Genomic DNA, 19,314 nt, shown 5'->3' with positions numbered 1-19,314 from the left:
CACTCCTTGCTTTACTGGTACTCCCCGTTGTAGCTATTTCGTCGGCGCTGCATCCCGGCCCTCGCTCATCGAAGCCCTCATGCCGGAACGATCTGGTGGTGATGGCCCTCAACCCGGATCCCCACACTAGATCCACCAGATCCACGTGGTCAGCATATCATTAGCCTATTCCACGCCGCAGTCCTTCGATAAGACGGTTCGTGAAGAGAAAACCGTCTTCTATTGGATAGTCAACGACTTAGTAGATGTTAGGGTCGGTTCAGCTCCAGGCTGATAAGTATCGTCGACGGGAGGCTTTGTTGTGTTTTTGACGCACAGCCCTGTACGCCGTCTGGCGATGCATCCGAGCGGTAGAAGCATTGATTCGTCGTTCGGCTCCTGGCCGATAAGTCTTGAATAGTTGGACGTACTGTTTGTGCATCACGCACGGCCCTGTTCACAACTTAGATAGGCATCCATCGGGAGTGGTTTCAGCGGTATTCGTTCGTCTGTAGTCGGTGTTGATCGGTGTTGAGCTGGTACGTGACCCCTGTTAGGCAGTGTCCTGGTATCTTGAAACGGAAGTCTCGTAGATGGTTCTCGTAGAGCGTTACAAAATTAGAAAATAGAATAGAATTAGCTTAATAAAGAGAGTTTCACTTGAAGATAACCAGTCGTTAGTTTTGGAGTATTGGCCCCAGACGTGATTTCGTTATTTTTAGCGATATCTGCACCTAGGGGAATGCGATAATTAAACAAAGTGACGGGGTACGTAATACCACGTCACAATGTATATATGCATATATATGTATATTGTAGGGATTGTGTTAGGCGGGCTTACACACACACCAACGACGAATACCTAGTATGTATAAATATTATATATTTATTCAATGTCTTAAAACTATTACAGCCCAATGATCACTATTTGTCTGAACTTTGACCACGTGCTACAGCTGTAGCCTTTGTTCAGCTAATGAAGTCGATGAAATCAGTTTTCACGGTCAACGTCTGTTTCCGCCGACTACGCTGCTGCTGGTTGTCGCCACCGCCTTGAGCACTGACGTGCTCCCTTGCGGTGACAGTCGGTACTGCCGATCCGGGTGCCACAATATAATACATTAAGATAATTGAATATGAATGGAGGTGATTAAGTTAAATAATTGTATAAAATAAGGAAATAATTGATTCAAATGAATTATTTTCCTTAACTGATAATATTTATATTCTAATGATTATGTGAGCAAATAATTAAAAAATACACAGGATTTCTGGAATAATTATATTTATTTTTAATGAATTTAATCGTTGAGAAAAAAATTTTTTTTTTCACATTTCTCTTTTTCTCAAAGTAAATTAAAAATCATAATATATATATATATATATATATATATATATTTGTATATTATACATTAATATAAATAAATATCAATACATTCATTTGTACATATATTATACGTTAATATGATTAAATATAGATGGAGGTAAGTATGTCAAATAAATTCATAAAAAAAAGGAATAATTGATTAAATAAATTATTTTTCTTGATGAATAATATTTTTATTTCAATTAATAAGTGAGCAAATGATTAAAAAATATACAGGATCTTTTCAATAACCATATTTATTTTTAATGAATTGATTTATTGTGAGAAATATTTTTTTTCCAAAATTTTTTTTTTTTTTTTAAGTAAATTGAAAATTATAATATATATATATATATATATATATATATATATATATATATATATGTTTATTATTATATATGTATATTAGTATACATATGTATATTATACATTAATATGATTGAATATACATGGAGGTGATTGAGTTAAATAATTCGGTAAAATAAGCGAATAATAGATTTAAATAAATTATTTTTCTCAACGGATAATATTTATATTTTAATTAATATGTTAGAAAATAATTGAAAGATACATAGGATTTCTTGAATAATTATATTTATTTTTAATCGATTTAATTATGGTGAAAAAAAATTTTTTTTTTCAAATTGCTCTTTTTTTGAAAGTAAATTAAAAATCATAATATATATATATATATGTATATACAGTAGAGCGTCGATTATCCGAACTAATTGGGACCGGGAACTATTCGGATAATCGAAAATTCGGATAACCGAACAGTGTGAAAAAAACGCTGATTCGTTCAATGTATAAACATACGTATGTATTTAAAACAGATGAACTATCTTCTTATTATATACATAGTACATTTTGTTAACATTTATAACGGTTACGTAATAGAATATAGTGTACAAAATATATGTATTGAAAAACAAGTGTCTATACTAATTTTATAAGTGGTAGGTGTATGTACATACTTGGTTTACTTCTTTGGAAAAAAGTTCATGATTTTCCTCTGTTTTACAACGGAAGCTCGCTTCTTTGCAGCCAAATCCCGCAATCGTTTCAGGAGAAGAAGTTGCGTTTGACAACATTCAGGTTGTTTTTCGTACCACTCCATAGCCGTTTCCAGAGCCCCGAAGGCCTCACCGTGAGAGGGCTGCTTTGACGCTTCCACACTTTCGTCGCTGTGTTTGTCATCAGAATCACTATCTTCGTCGTGGAGAACTGAAGATACGATTTGATCGTCGGTTAAAATTTGATAGCCGGGATCGTTCGCGTCATCTTTCAGCCAATTTTCGGCGTCATCGTTGTCACATTCCGTGAATCCAGGGATGGCGTGGAAGATTTCAACGAATTCATTTATGCCACCTTGCTCGCAATTAGAAATATCTTCTCGAATCTCGGCCTGCGTTTCTTCTGAGGGTGGCCACAGTTTGTTCCAAGCGTTCTTCAGATTTCTTTCTGTTAGCGATGCCCACGCATCAGCTATCATGTAGCAACAATGTTACAAATTTATGGTTTTCGCGAATTGAACAATACTGTCTTCGGTGTTTTCTTCTGCCATAAACAGTCTCCTAAGAACTTCTTTTCTATACAATCTCTTCATTTTCTCTATCACACCCTGATCCATAGGCTGGATAAGAGATGTTACGTTCGGTGGAAGGAATCTGACTTCGAAGTCTGGATCGAGACTGTTCAATACCTCAGCGGATGGATGAGAAGGCGCGTTATCTAGGAGCAGCAACACTCTACCAGTTTTATGTTGAGCCTTGCGCCATTCTTTAACGTTCTTCATAAAATCGTTTGTGTACCAATCGCAAAACAATCTTGAGTCCATCCAAGCACTATTCTGGGCTTTATAGATCACAGGCAAGCCAGTCACATTTTTGAAGCACCGCGGTTTCTTCGCCTTTCCGATAAGTAATAACGGTAATCTATGAGTGCCGGCTGCATTAGCACATGTCATAGCCGTTATTCGTTCTTTGGACACCTTGAATCCGGGTGCTGCAGTTTCACGCCTAGATGCGAGAGATTTGGTGGGCAAAGACTTCCAATTTAACCCAGTCTCATCTGCATTGTACACATCATCTCTAGAATATCCTTCCTCTTCTACGATGGTAGCGAAGTTCTGTTTAAACTTCTCAGCAGCCTCCGAATCTGCCGATAACGTTTCCCCTTGAACCTGAAGTTCTCGTATTCCATGGCGAGTCTTGAAGTTTTTCAGAAATCCAGAGCTGGCTTTAAAATCAGACGATCCGCCGATTCTATTGTTCAAGTCAAGAGCTTTCTCACACAAGATTGGACCGGAAATTGGTTGTCCTAAACTTCGCCTCTGCGTGAACCACTCGGATAAAGCCTTGTCGAGAACTGGATTCTGCGCGGATTTTAAAGCTTTTCGTTTCTGGGCCCCATGTTCACCGTCCGACGTTGACACAAATGACAAAATTTTATCCTTATTCTTTTTAATGTCCGTGATTGTTGCATTTCCCACATTGTACGCGAGAGCTAGAGATGCACCGGTCTCTCCTTTATCTAGCTTAGAAAGAATCTCTCGTTTTTGTTCCAAGGTAAGAACGTGTCGTTTACGCTTAGAAGTTAAAGGACTAGACGTAGAACTCATTATGAACGTGAGTTAGGAATCACATACAATCAGATTCAATATCGGGGCTCGCTCTTTCACAGCTCTGCAGAAAAGTACATAAAGACTGACACTGGAAAACTAAATGCGCGCGAGCTCCTGTCAAGCGGGCGGAGGGGAGGTACGCCGTGCAAGTCTGAGCTCGCGACCAGGTAGAACCCGCGATACGGTCCTAACAGTTGCACGACTCGGCCATAAAACATCTGGTCGCCAAATGCAAACTGCACATGCACGTCTACGCGGACCTAACGGTTAACCTCGGTCAGGTTTTCCGTATACCTACCAACAAACCTAATCACTACCCCCACAAATCTTTCGGATAATTGACGTTTCGGATAAACCAAATCACCATTCGGATAATTGACGTTTCGGATAACTGACGTTCGGATAATCGACGCTCTACTGTATTTGAATTTTATACATTAATATAATTAAATATGAATACATTTATTCATATATATGATACATTAATATAATTGAATATGAATGGAGGTAATTGAGTTAAATAATTCAATAGAATATGGAAATGATTGATTCAAATAAATTATTTTTCTTAACAGATGATATTTATATTTTAATTAATATGTGAGCAAATAATTCAAAAATACATGGGATTTTTTGAATAATTATATTTATTTTTAATGAATTTAATTACTGTAGAAAAAAATTTTTTTTTTTTCAGATTTCTCTTTTTTCAAAAGTAAATTGAAAATCATAATATGTATATATGTTTATATTTGAATTTTATACATTATTATAATTGAATATGATTACATTTATTCATATATATTATACATTATTATAATTGACTATAAATGGAGATAATCAGGTCAAATAATTTAATAAAAGAATGAAATAGTTGATTGAAATAAATTGTTTTTCCTAATGAATAATATTTTTATTTCAAATAATATGTGAGTAAATAATTGGAAAACATACAGGATCTTTTCAATAATTATGTTCATTTTTAATGAATTTAGATGTCGAAAATTTTTGTTTTCAAACATTTTTTTTTAGGAGTAAATTCAAAATTACAATGTATATATATATATGTTTATTATAATATATGTGTATGTGTATATATATGTATATCATACATCGATATAATTGAATATAAATGTAGGTAATTTAGTTAAATAATTTAATAAAATAAGGAAATAATTGATTTGAATAAATTATTTTTCCTAACGGATAATATTCATATCTAAATTAATATGTGAGCAAATAATTAAAAGATACATGGGATTTTTTTGAATAATTATATTTATTTTTAATGAATTTAATTACTGTAAAAAAAAATTTTTTTTTTCTTCAAATTTCTCTTTTTTTAAAAGTAAATTAAAAATCATAATATATATATATGTTTATATTTGAATTTTATACATTATTATAATTGAATATGAATACATTTATTTATATATATTATACATTATTGTAATTGATTATAAATCGAGATAATCAGGTCAAATAATTTAATAAAAGAATGAAATAGTTAATTGAAATAAATTGTTTTTCCTAATGAATAATATTTTCATTTCAAATAATATGTGAGTAAATAATTGGAAAACATACAGGATCTTTTCAATAATTATATTCATTTTTAATGAATTTAGATATCGAAAATTTTTTTTTTCAAACATTTTTTTTTTTTGGAGTAAATTCAAAATCATAATATATATACATATATGTTTATTATTATATATGTGTATGTGTATATATATGTATATCATACATCGATATAATTGAATATAAATGTAGGTAATTTAGTTGAATAATTTAATAAAATGAGGAAATAATTGATTTGAATAATATATTTTTCCTAACGGATAATATTCATATCTTAATTAATATGTGAGCAAATGATTGAAAAAAACGTAGGATTTTTTGAATAATTATATTTATTTTTGATGAATTCAATGAGTGTAAAAAAATTTTTTTTTTTTCAAATTTCTCTTTTTTTAGAAGTAAACGAAAAATCATAATATATATATATATATATCTATATATTTAAATATTATACATTACTATAATTGAACATAAATACATTCATTCATATATATATATTATACATTAATATAATTGAATATAAATACATTTATTCATATATATATTATACATGAATATAATCGAATATAGATGGAGGTAATTATGTCAAATAACTTGATAAAAAAAGGAAATGATTGATTAAATAAATTATTTTTTTCAATGAATAATATTTTTAATTCAATTAATATGTGAGCAAATGATTAAAAAATATACAGGATCTTTTTAATGACCATATTTATTTTTAATGAATTTAATTATTGTAAAAAAAATTTTTTTTTCAAAAATTTCTCTTTTTTTAAAAGTAAATTTGAAATTATAATATACATATATATTCATGTATAATATTATATGGGTATATATGTATATATATGTATAATATACATTAATATAATTGAATATAAATGTAGGTAATTAAGTTGAATAATTCAATAAAATAAGCAAATAATTGATTTGAATAAATTATTTTTCCTAACCGATAATATTTATATTTCAATTAATATGTGGGCAAATAATTGAAAAATACATAGGTTTCCTTGATTAATCATATGTATTTTTAATGAATTTGATTATAATAAAAAATTTTTTTTTTTTCAAATTTCTCTTTTCTTAAATGTCAATTAAAAATCATAACATATATATATATATATATTTGTATATTATACATTAATATAATTGAATATAAATACATTTACTTACACATATATTATACATTAATATAATTGAATATAAATGGAGGTAATTAAGTTAAATGATTTAATAGAATAAGAAAATAATTGATTTGAATAGATTATTTTCCTTGACGGATGATATTTATATTTCAATTATTATGTGAGCAAATAATCAAGAAATACATAGGATTTTTTGAATAATTATATATATTTTTAATAAATTTAATTATATTAAAAATTTTTTTTTTTCAAATTTCTCTTTTTCTAAAAGTGAATTAAAAATCATAATATGTATATATATATTTGTATATTATACATGATTATAATTAAATAAAAATACATTTATTTTTATATATATTACACATTAATATAATTAAATATGAATGGAGGTAATTATGCCAACTAATTTGATAAAAAAAGGAAATAATTGATCAAATAAATTATTGTTTTTAATGAATAATATTTTCATTTCAATTAATATGTGAGCAAATTATCAAAAAATATACAGGATCTTTCCAATAACCATATTTATTTTCAGTGAATTTGATTATTGTAAAAAAAATTTTTTTTTTTTAAATTTCTTTTTTTTTAAAGGTAAATTCAAAATTATAATATATATATATATATATATATATATATATATATATATATATATATATATGTGTGTATATTATTGTATATGTATATATGTATATATATGTATATTATCCATTAATATAATTGAATATGAATGGAGGTAATTCAGATAAATAATTTAATAAAATAAGCAAATAATTGATTCAAATAAATTGTTTTTCTCAACGGATAATATTTATGTTTCAATTAGTATGTGAGCAAATAATTGAAAAATATATAGGATTTCTTGAATAATTATATTTATTTTTAATGAATTTAATTATAGCAAAGAACTTTTCATTTTCAAATTTCTCTTTCTTTAAAAGTAAATCAAAAATCATAATATGTATATATGTATATTTTTGAATATTATACATTAATATAATTGAATATAAATGGAGGTAATTAAGTTAAATAATTTAATAGAATGAGGAAATAATTGATTTAAATAAATTTTCTTTCCTAACGGATGATATTTATATTTCAATTAATATGTGAGCAAATAATTAAAAAATACATAGGATTTTTTGAATAATTATATTCATTTTTAATGATCTTAATTACTGTGAAAAAGTTTTTTTTTTCAGATTTCTCTTTTTTTCAAAGTAAATCAAAAATCATAATATTTATATGTATATAATTCAATTTTATACATTAATATAATTAAATATAAATGGAGATAATCGAGTCAAATAATTTAACAAAAAAAGGAAATGGTTGATTGAAATCAATTGTTTTTCCTAATAAATAATATTTTTATTCCAATTAAGATGTGAGTAAATAATTGAAGAACATACAGGATCTTCTTGATTATGATATTCATTTTTAATGAATTTATTTATCGAAAAAAAAACTTTTATCTCAAAAATTTCTTTTTTTTTAGAAGTTAATTCAAAATTATGATATATATATATATATATATATATATATATATATGTATATATATATATATATATACATGTATATTATTATATATGTATATATGTATATATATGTATATTATGCATTGATATAATTGAATATAGATGATCGTAATAATTTCAAATAATTTAATGAAAAAAGGAAATAATTGATTAAATAAATTTTTCTTCCATATGAATAATATTTTTGTTTCAATTGATATGTGAGCAAATAATTAGAAAATATTCAGGATCTTTTCAATAATTATATTTATTTTCAGTGAATTTCATGATTGTAAAAAAAATTTTTTTTCCAAAAATTTCTTTTTTCTCAAAAGTCAATTCAAAATTTTATTATATATATATATATATATATATATGTATATATATATATATATATGTATATATACATATATGTATATACACTTCCCGCAAAAATTAAGGGAACAACATAATTTTCGAAATTTTTTGGTGATTTTCAACAGACTGTATTTCAGTGAAAAATGGTCGTACAAGAAATAAAAAAACAAAGCTTTCGAAACTTGAAGACTCTAGTTTTTGAATTTTCTGGTTAAAAATTTTTCGAAGCACTATCAGCCATGCAATCCTTGGATAAAGCACGAAAAAAAATTTTCAAAATTTTCACATTTTTTTTTTCGCTCCACGAGCATGGAAAAATTTTTCCAAGCTAAACCAATGAATAGGTCGCATAGCCTGTTTATTCAGCCTCAAGATGCTTTTTTTCAAACCTTGATACGACCATTTGTCTTCGAGATATCGAATTTTGAATGCCAAAGGATTCTTTTTCACTCAACTGCCGATATCTCTAGAACTACTGGTCGCCTAGCGAGCCGAAGGGCAGTTTCTTTTTCTGCAGAAAATTTCCTACAAAAATCTGTCATGGTTGATGTCAAAAAAAATTTTTTTCCACCTGTAGCGTTAACGTGAAAAAAGAGAAAAAAAATGCCATTTTGCCTTTTTTTGGATAATCGACTGTATCTTCGTCAATATTGGGGGGAAAGCTTAGGTTAGAAGAAAATTTTACAGCCTAATGTACCCCAAAGGTCCCTCTAAATCGGTAGATCGATCGGTTCAGCGGTTTTCCTCGACCGATTGATTGAAATTTTGAAAAAATTAAGAGAACAAGGTTCCTTAAGAAACAAAAACCTTGTTTCCTTCATTTTTTCAAAATTTCAATCAATCGGTCCAGGAAAACCGCTGAACCGATCGATATACCGATTTAGGGGAACCTTCGGGGTACATTAGGCTGTAAAATTTTCTTCTAACCTAAGCTTTCCCCCCAATATTGACGAAGATACAGTCGATTATCCAAAAATTCCTTAAGAAACAAAATCCTTGTTCCCTCAATTTTTTTAAAATTTCAATCAATTGGTCCAGGAAAACCGCTGAATCGATCGATTTACCGATCTAGAGGGACCTTTGGGGTACATTGGGCTGTAAAATTTTCTTTTAACCTAAGCCTTCCCCCTAATATTGACGAAGATACAGTGGATTATCCAAAAAAAGGCAAAATGGCATTTTTTTGCTCTTTTTTCACGTTAACGCTACAGGTGGAAAAAATTTTTTTTTGACATCAACGATGACAGATTTTTGTAGGAAATTTTCTGCAGAAAAAGAAACTGCCCTTCGGCTCGCTAGGCGACCAGTAGTTCTGGAGATATCGGCAGTTGAGTGATCCTTTGGCATTCAAAATTCGATATCTCGGAGACAAATGGTCGTATCGAGGTTTAAAAAAAAGTATCTGGAAGCTGAATAAACAGGCTATGCGACCTATTCATTGGTTTGGCTCGAAAAAATTTTTCCATGCCCGTAGAGCGAAAAAAAAAAATGTAAAAAATTTTGAAAATTTTTTCTTCGTGCTTTATCCAATGATTGCATGGCTAATAGTGCTCCGAAAAATTGTTAATCAAAAAATTCAAAAACTAGAGTCTTTAAGCTTCAAAAGCTTTGATCCTCTATTTCTTGTACGACCATTTTTCACTGAAATACAGCCTGTTGAAAATTACCAAAAAATTTCGAAAATTTTGTTGTTTTCTTAATTTTTGCGAGAAGTGTAACAGGTGTTCTCGAGGGATTGGTGTATTTCTAATTTTGTTTACAAAAGACCAAGTGTCATTGATGTGATAGTTGGATGTACCTGTTATGTTAGAGAGTACACTAGTACAAAATCTTGAAATTTTGTAAGTGGGAGAGTTAATGTTACAAACAATTGGTCTGAGAGGTACATTGTTCTTATGAATTTTTGGTAGGAAATATATTTTAGGAGGCAAAGAGTTGTACGTTCTGAGATTTTTTGCCGAGTTGGAATCTATAAATTTTTTCTGTTGCCACAGGCTTATCATATCGTCGACTTGTTTTTGTATTTTAATGGTGGGATCACGAGAGATAAGAGTATAAGTGCAACAAATGTTGTACAACAACAACTATACTTATAAACGTACCTCGCTGCTTTTAATTCAGAATTGTTTTTTGAAACATTCTTTTTGGTAATTATTATAGAAATATTCCTGAAGATGGTCGGCAGGGCCCGGCCGAAACATCGGAAACGATTATTATGTTTACGTTTTCCAAATCATTGAACTTCTTTTCCTGACCGGAATTTTCGACTAATTTTATCTTCATTATATTAATGTATAATATATTGATGTATATTATATATATGTATATATATATATATATATATATATATATATATATATATATTAGGCTGATTAAAAAAAAACGGCTAATTTTTTTTTTTTCAATATTCTCACATAAAAACTCCCGAGAAGGTGTGAAAAGACGTCTGTAAAAAGCAGAGCCCTTAATATTATTATTAAGAGGTCGCGCATCGGGAATTTCTATTTCCCGTTTGAATAACACAGGAATAAATTTTTTTAAATTTTGCAGTTTCGTATTTTTGCAACGGCTCATTGAATTAGCGGACCAAAGCACATTTTTGTAGGAAATTTGACGCTCTACAAAAAAAGTCCTTACAAAGTTTTCGATAGTCACACTCCTTCAAAAGTTATTCGAGGTCAAAGTTGAACTTACAAAAAAATTCAATGTTTTTTTTTTTTTTCGATGATACTATGAATCTTCTCTCATTATTTTGTTATAAAGATATATTTAATAAATATATCTTACTCTAATTGGGCTTTTTCAATCATTAATTTTCCCATTGAGTCAATATAAAGTTACCTTACAAAAATGCGATGTTAAATAATAAACATGTTATCATGGAGAATCCATAACTGATGCACTTGACTATTTAAAAATGTAATTGTTCCGAAATCTATCCTCTTTATAACAAAATAATGAGAAAAGATTCATAGTATCATCGAACACAAAAAAACATTGAATTTTTTTGTAAATTCAACTTTGACCTCGAATAACTTTTGAAGGAGTGTGACTATCGAAAACTTTGTAAGGACTGTTCTTGTAGAGCGTCAAATTTCCTACAAAAATATGCTTTGGTCCGCTAATTCAATGAGCCGTTGCACAAATACGAAATTGCAAAATTTTAAAAAATTTATTCCTGTGTTATTTAAACGGGAAATAGAAATTCCCGATGCGCGACCTCTTAATAATAATATTAAGGGCTCTGCTTTTGACAGGCGTCTTTTCACACCTTCTCGGAAGTTTTTATGTGAGGATTTAAAAAAAAAAAATAGCCGTTTTTTTTGAATCAGCCTAATATATATATATACATATAGATATATATTTCAAGGATAATGAAATGAATAACGAGGAGGATTATCACCGCTTTCTTCTATTCGGTCTCCAGAGAAACTACGGCAAAGATCAATAACAGAATAAACATTGAGCATTTTGGATCTTGTTATAAACGTTGAATTTTAAAAAGCTTTGTTCAATAAGTTAAGTTCCGTTTTTATCTTGTAAAAGAATAAAAAGGTGGTTCATCATGCGTCCCACACGCAAAACACAAAGTTCGCGAATGTTATCTGGCCATTCTCCGACATCAGAAGTGGGATACCGAAGGGACGCGGAACCATCCATTTCAGAATTACCGTCCGAGACTCCTCAACGCAATTCTGATACTTCGGAAGATCGTTGGCAAATTTTGTTTGAGAATCAAAATAAAAAATATAATGGAGTTAATTCGAAAAATGCAAAGTCCAACTGCTGTTTCTTATCATGAAGTTACTTTTCCGCTATTCAATCCGAATGAGCAAAATATCGATGCACAAGCTTGGTGCTCGACAGCTAGCTTGTGTATGCAAGAACAGGAACTTCAAGGGAGCAAGTTAGTAAATGCGTTGAGTGAAGCTATGAAAGGATCAGCTGCATCTTGGTTTCCTCAAATCAGCTTTAACGGAATGACTTGGGAACAATTTAAAAACATTTTTCTCGCGCGATATGAAATTATTGAAACTCCCGCGGTGACGTTACTTTCGTTATATTCGGGACAGCCAAATGGAGATGAAAATATCGCTGCATATTCAAGTCGAGTTTTAAGTGTTCTTATTCCACGACTACAACTGATGAATTCCGAAGAAATTGCTGTTTCGATTGTTCTTTCTCACGTGGCTCAGTTGGATCCACGTTTAAAACGTTTGGCTCTTACTACGGAAATAAGTTCTCGAACGAAGTTACAACAAGAACTTATGGCCGTTGATTACCGAAAAAGAGCTTTTCCTTTTTCTCAAGCCAGAGAGGGCTCATCGTTCGATTCCAAACGACTGAGAACTTATGTATCTTCATTAAAATGCTTTCACTGTGGAAAATTTGGACACAAAATATCGGAATGTCGAAGTCGTTCATTGAGCACTATCCCGGACAACTTTGGAAATCTTTCAAAGAAAATACCCTCCACCGCTGTGAAATCTTTTGTGACGTGCTTCAAATGTGGAGAAGTTGGACATGTTTCTACAAGCTGCAAGAAGTCTTCTGGATCTGGACAAAATACCCTTGCTCAAGGTCAAATGGAGCGTCGTGTTAATTCGTGTTCTATTCAACCGGCTTTTGGCGAGTTACTACATTCCGGTGAGAAGTTTTCATTTTGTTTTGATTCCGGTGCTGAATGCTCTCTGATTAAAGAAAGCATTGCTAAAAAATTTTCAGGAAAACGTCAGAACTTTGTAGTCATTCTTTCCGGTATCGGTCCTTCCAGTATTCAAAGTGTCATTCAAATCTTGGCACAAGTGACTATAAATGATCATTGCCTGGAAATTTTATTTCATGTGATTCATGATGATTTTCTTAGTACTGAAATTCTTGTTGGAAGAGAAATATTATCTCTTGGTTACTGAATAGAAATGACAGTTGACAGTTTAGTTCTAAAAAGAATTCCGAGGGTTAATGTTTGTGAAGTAGATTATCATTCATTTAATTTTGACGAAATAAAAACAGACGTTTCTGAACATGACAAACGTCTCTTGGTTGATGTTTTAAACAAATTTCGTTCAACTTTCGTCATAGGAACACCTAAATCTAGAGTAACGACCGGACAACTTGAAATTCGTTTGCTAGATCCTAACCGAACCGTGCAAAGACTACGTTATCGTCTTTCGACTGTTGAACGTCAAATAGTGCGAGATAAAATCAAGGAATTACAAGAGGAGAATGTCATCAGACCCAGTTGTTCTCCTTTTGCTAGTCCGATTATTTTAGTTAAAAAAAAGACGGTTCTGATCGAATGTGTGTTGATTATCGGGAGCTTAACAATAATACGGTGGCTGATAAATATCCGTTACTGCTTATTGCTGATCAGATAGATAGACTAGGAGGTGCTAATTATTTTACATCTCTTGATATGGCTAGCGGTTTTCACCAAATTCCTATTCACCCAGATTCTATTGAACGGACTGCTTTTGTTACTCCTGACGGGCAGTACGAATATTTAGCAATGCCTTTTGGTTTGAAAAATGCACCTTCTGTTTTTCAGCGAGCAATTAACAAAGCTTTGGGAGATCTAGTGAATACGTCTATTATTTGTTATATGGATGATATTCTCATCCCATCAGAAACAATTATTGAGGGTATTCGAAAATTAGAAGTTGTTTTAGGGGCCTTGACTAAAGCTGGATTTTCAGTCAATCTAAAGAAATGTTCATTTTTGAAAACGAAAATAGAATTTCTTGGTTATCAAGTTTCGGCAGGAGAAATTCGACCAAATCCTCGCAAGGTTATCGCGTTGACTGCACTCCCGCCTTCTCAAACTGTTACTCAACTTAGACAATTTATTGGACTTGCCTCGTATTTTCGGCAATTTATAAAAGGGTTTTCTAAACTTGTTTGTCCTTTGTATGAACTTACTAATGGAAAGGGTAGGATTGATTGGAAATCTGAATTTGAGGAAATTCGAACAAAAATTGTTTCTCACCTGACGAGTTCTCCTCTTTTAATGATTTTTGATCCAAATTTTACTATAGAATTACATACAGAGGCTAGCTCAGTTGGTTACGGTGCAATTTGCATCCAAAAAGTTGGTGGAAAGGCCCATGTTGTAGCTTATTTTAGCAAAAGAACTACAGAAATAGAGTCGCGATATCATTCGTATGAATTGGAAACACTTGCTGTTGTGAATGCTATTAGGCATTTTCGGCATTATTTACATGGTAGAAAATTTACAGTAGTTACAGATTATAAGGGGGAGCCACTGTAGCGCTGCTTGAGTAACCTCGTGTTTATTTATGTTGTGAATAAAATAAAAAGTTTTAAAAACAAGTAAAAATCCTACCAGTGCCGAACTGCTATTTATTGAATTGTAACGCAGCAAAAAGTGTTTTAAACACAAAAGTACAAAAGTTCGCGTCAAATTAACCAGAATTTTAAATAAAGCCCGAGATGCCAACTCTTGAAGGTTAGGTTTCTGATCAGGGCATATAAACAGACTCTAATATAAACTATCTGCTTTTAAATTTTAATCTGCAAATTAGTGTGATCGAGATTCAGGCTCTTAAACTAATCCAGATAAATAAATGCCAGTCCCGGGTTGGTCCTCGTGCGGCCAGGCGGTAGTCCTTAACCCACAAATATGGTAAACAGCAGCCCGAAACCAGACGGTGTTGTTCACAATCCCACCAACTCACCTGCCAGCTCCAAGAAACCCGGGGCTCCAATCAAAGCATTCACTTTTACTCGAGAAAGAGCCGCCTCACTTGGTGACATTAAAGATTATCTTAACAGGAAAAGGACCATTGATGATAGAGACCCCGACGACTCACCATCCGATTCAGAAGAAACAACACAAGCTGCCAAAAAGATGTTTAACCAAGCTTCCAACTCCGCTTCTCTTGTGTCAAATCCTGACGCGATGATGTCCGATTTGAGCAACACTGGTGAAGCTCACCCCATCTCAGCCCTTCTAGGGAGGTTAACAGACCAAATTGCGCAGATGCAGTTACAGGCTAACAACAATACTGAAGCTCTCAAAGAGCAGATCAAGAACAGTCAGCGCGAAAATCAAAATGCTATCCAAGCCATCAGAGACGACTTCCTTAAGAGCGAAAAAACATTGTTGGGCCGGATTGATAACATCTCAAAAAGGCAAGACAAACTCGAGAAGGAGCTTGAAACACTCAAGTCCGGGAACATCTCGCTGTCCACCACAAATCCTTCCTCAGAAGCTGAAGTCAATAAGGCCAGACTCCATAAGCTGGAGGACTTGGTTAGCCAACAAGAAAAAGCTGCAAAGCGGCTCAATATTATAGCCAAGAATCACAACTGGCGTGAACCTAACCTCATACACCAGATAAATGGATTCATGGAGGAAAAATTCAGCTTATCTAATGCAGTTATTGATGTTATACCAATGCGTCAAGACAGAAAAGTCTTAAAAATCAAACTCAGCTATGAAAAGCCAAAGACACAGTAATGAATGCCAAGCGTACGGTTCTAAAGGGTTCGACCTTGTCACTAAACAATGAATACACTAATAGAGAACTTTACTGCCTAAAGAAGATTAAAGAAACCGCAGCCGACATGAGAAAAGATGGCAAAAACCCGAAGATAAAAGGTACCAGGTTGGAAATGAATAATGAATTGTTCGTTTGGGACTTTTGGGAAGACCAGCTCAAATCGTCGATAAACCGCTCCCTAAACAGCCAAAACAGTTCCATTCCCACTTCTTCACCATCCACAGATACAAAAAACTGCTAATCTTATCGTGGAATGCAAGAGGCATGAAGAATTTGTTCGGACACACATTCTCTCCGCGTCCTGATATAATCTGTCTATGCGAGACCTGTGCAACAACAGCTTTCACTCTTCCAGCAAGCCTCCAAGATTACACACTTCATATAGCTCCTGCCATTAAAGAAAAAAGCTTAGGACATGCCAGCGGCGGCATTGCTATTATTGCCAGAAAATCTCTAAACATCACCATACTGGATTCGTCAGACAGCTGGCTCATAGCAAAGGCCTCTTTCGGTCCTACTAGCATCATCATTGGGAGTATCTATTTTCGCCCTCAACGCGACATAGTATCTTCCTTGGAATTATTACAACTCGCGATTGATGAGATCACACAATCACATGAGCATCACGCCTGCTTCCTCACGGGCGACTTCAACGCACACGTTGGTCCTTTGGGCCAAATCTCCGAGGAGATCATTCTCGGAACCAACCTGACCGAGCAGAGAATCTCCAATGATCTGAGAACAGACACAAAGGGCCGCTTACTAACTAACTTTATGCTTGATAACTCTTTCATACTCCTGAATGGAAGGACGCCCAGCGACTCACCTGGCAAATTCACCTACTTTGGCAATGGACTCAGTACTATTGATTTTGTTTGGGCCAACATCCAAAGCCTGCCACTGATCAACGACATGGAGGTTTTACATGCCGAAAACCCCTTAGATCACTTTCCCCTACTTCTGACGATACTTAATCCCCTCTGCACTGCCTCAGCCGAGCACGGCACAGCTACAAACAAAGTTGTCAAAACTACCTATCACTGGTTGCCGGCAAGTCGCTCGGACTTCAAACTTCAAATGCTACAATCAGCCAAAATTGCTGTGGATTTCAATAACACCCCGGTAGACGCTCTCAACGAAAATTTATATAATGCCATCATCGAAAGTGCCCAACATGCAGGTATGTCTAAGAAATCATCCTCCAAGAGTTACTACAGAGAGTCACAGGAGTGGTTTGATGAAGAATGCAAATACAAAAAACACGAGCTAAAAAACCTATTCGCGCGATTCAAACAAGCAAGCTTCAAGGACCCAGAAAAGTCAGCTTACATTAGTGCCAAAAAGAATTTCAAAGCGTTGGTCAAAAGCAAAAAGCGCCAGTCGCACAAGAGAGCACTGGAAACCTTGGCAAACATCAAAAACTCTGCCGACTTCTGGGCTACCATCAAGAAGCATAGAAAGAAGCATAATTCCAATGCTACTCCTATAGACATAGAAACCTGGAACTCTTTTTATGAACTGGTAACTCCGCCGAAGGAACCGGACGAAACACTATTCTACGGAGTGCTAGACCCATCACTGGACCTAGAATTTACTATCGAGGAATTAAATTCGGCATTAAAATACTCTAAATCAAACAAAGCAGCTGGTCCCGACAAAGTCAAAAGCGAGTTCTACAAATCGCTGCCATCTAACTGGAAATATTACACGCTCTGTCTATTTAATAAAATATTAGACACTGAAATTATACCTAGCAACTGGTTCTCTACTTCGATAACGATGCTCCATAAAAAAGGCGACCGTGGCGACCCCTCAAACTACAGAGGTATCGCACTCGTCAACCATGTTACCAAGGTTTTCACATATATGCTAAACAAACGACTGGAAAAATGGGCACGTGACACTGGAGCCATCCCTGAGTCGCAAGCTGGCTTCCAAGCCAAAAAAGGCTGCACAGATAATTTGTTTAACTTACTCTCGGCAATAAACTTCCGATTGCGTCAACCTACGGCCAAACTCTACATTCTGTTTGTGGATTTCAGGAGAGCCTTTGACTCCGTCAATCATAAGCTCCTCTGGTTAAAGCTACACAAACTGGGTGTTAGTGCAAAACTGGTCAGACTGCTTCGCAAAATGTACAGCTCTGCAACCTTCAAAATTCAAAGCAACGGCAGAACAACAAAGAACTTTAACGTCGCAGAGGGTGTCCTGCAGGGCGAAATATTGAGTCCGCTATTGTTTATCCTATTTATAGCCGACCTCGAGGATTTCTTCAGAGACAACGGAAGCATCGGTATCAATATTGATGGTAAATGCGACATACTGTCTTTGCTATACGCGGATGATCTCGCGCTACTCGCTCATACCAAGTCCGATCTCCAGAAGAAGCTAAATCTGCTCACGCAATACTGTCAATCAAACAAACTAGCAGTCAACGTTGGCAAAACCAAAATAATTTACTGCCGCTGCGCTGGTCGTCTACCAAGAGACCTGAACTTCCGCTTTGGTGATCAAAAAATCGAAATTACCGACAACTATGAGTATCTGGGTCTAACTGTCTCGGCCAGTGGATTCAGCCGCCCCACTGCAATCAATGCCATCAACAAAGCTCGTTCAGCTCTCAGCTCAGTCACCGGAATCATCTTCTCAACCAAAACCGACTCTGTGCCGTGCATTATGAAACTCTTTGACAGCATCGTTCAAGCTACTCTCCTATATGCCTCACCCATATGGGCACTATCGAACCTTGATCTCATAGAGAAGATTCAATGTGAGTTCTTCAAACGAGTTTTCGGCCTGCCAAAGACTACTGCCGGTGCTCTCTTAAGAGTGGAACTAGGACGACCTAGACTAGCGTACTTCGTACTGAAGGCAACCTGGGACTGGATCTGCAAGATTCTGGCAATGGATGATAAGCGGCTACCAAAGATCTGCCTTAAACGTATGAGCAGTCTCTCCCAGGCTGCACAATCCAAGGCTAAATTCAATTGGCTTTGTCATCTTCTCGAGATCATCAAAAAATACTATCCAGATATAGTACCACGTCTCGAAAAACTGGACTTACCCACATGGTGCTCATACAGGGATACGTTCCTACGCAGATACCAGAATCAAACCTGGTGGGAAGATATGCGGCTGGCCAGTAATGCCCATTACCTACAAACACCTTACACAAATGCTAATCCAAGAGGCTGCTGCAAATATCTCTCCAAAAGGATGA

General features: G+C 33.5%; 1 protein-coding gene across 1 annotated transcript; it reads right to left on the bottom strand.

Moving 5' to 3' along the window:
• Positions 1-2,324: 2,324 nt before the first annotated feature.
• On the bottom strand, positions 2,325-3,965 carry LOC124296583 (jerky protein homolog-like). Its single transcript, XM_046746614.1, has 2 exons — positions 2,885-3,965; positions 2,325-2,830 (listed from the first exon to the last, which is right to left on the bottom strand). Exons 1-2 carry the CDS (start codon positions 3,963-3,965, stop codon positions 2,325-2,327), a joined length of 1,587 nt encoding a protein of 528 aa, XP_046602570.1.
• Positions 3,966-19,314: the final 15,349 nt, after the last annotated feature.

The sequence above is a fragment of the Neodiprion lecontei genome, chromosome 1, assembly GCF_021901455.1.
Source record: "Neodiprion lecontei isolate iyNeoLeco1 chromosome 1, iyNeoLeco1.1, whole genome shotgun sequence".
In the NCBI taxonomy this organism is placed as follows: Eukaryota; Metazoa; Arthropoda; class Insecta; order Hymenoptera; family Diprionidae; genus Neodiprion; species Neodiprion lecontei.
This window is presented reverse-complemented; position numbering and strand designations above follow the sequence as displayed.

Bases quoted from the DNA above. Each gene is read 5' to 3' on its own strand.
- LOC124296583 (XM_046746614.1), bottom strand. From the start codon at position 3,965: ATGAGTTCTACGTCTAGTCCTTTAACTTCTAAGCGTAAACGACACGTT. The intron at 2,831-2,884 runs GTATTGTTCAAT...GCTACATGATAG, and splicing joins AGAAGAAAACACCGAAGACA to CTGATGCGTGGGCATCGCTA.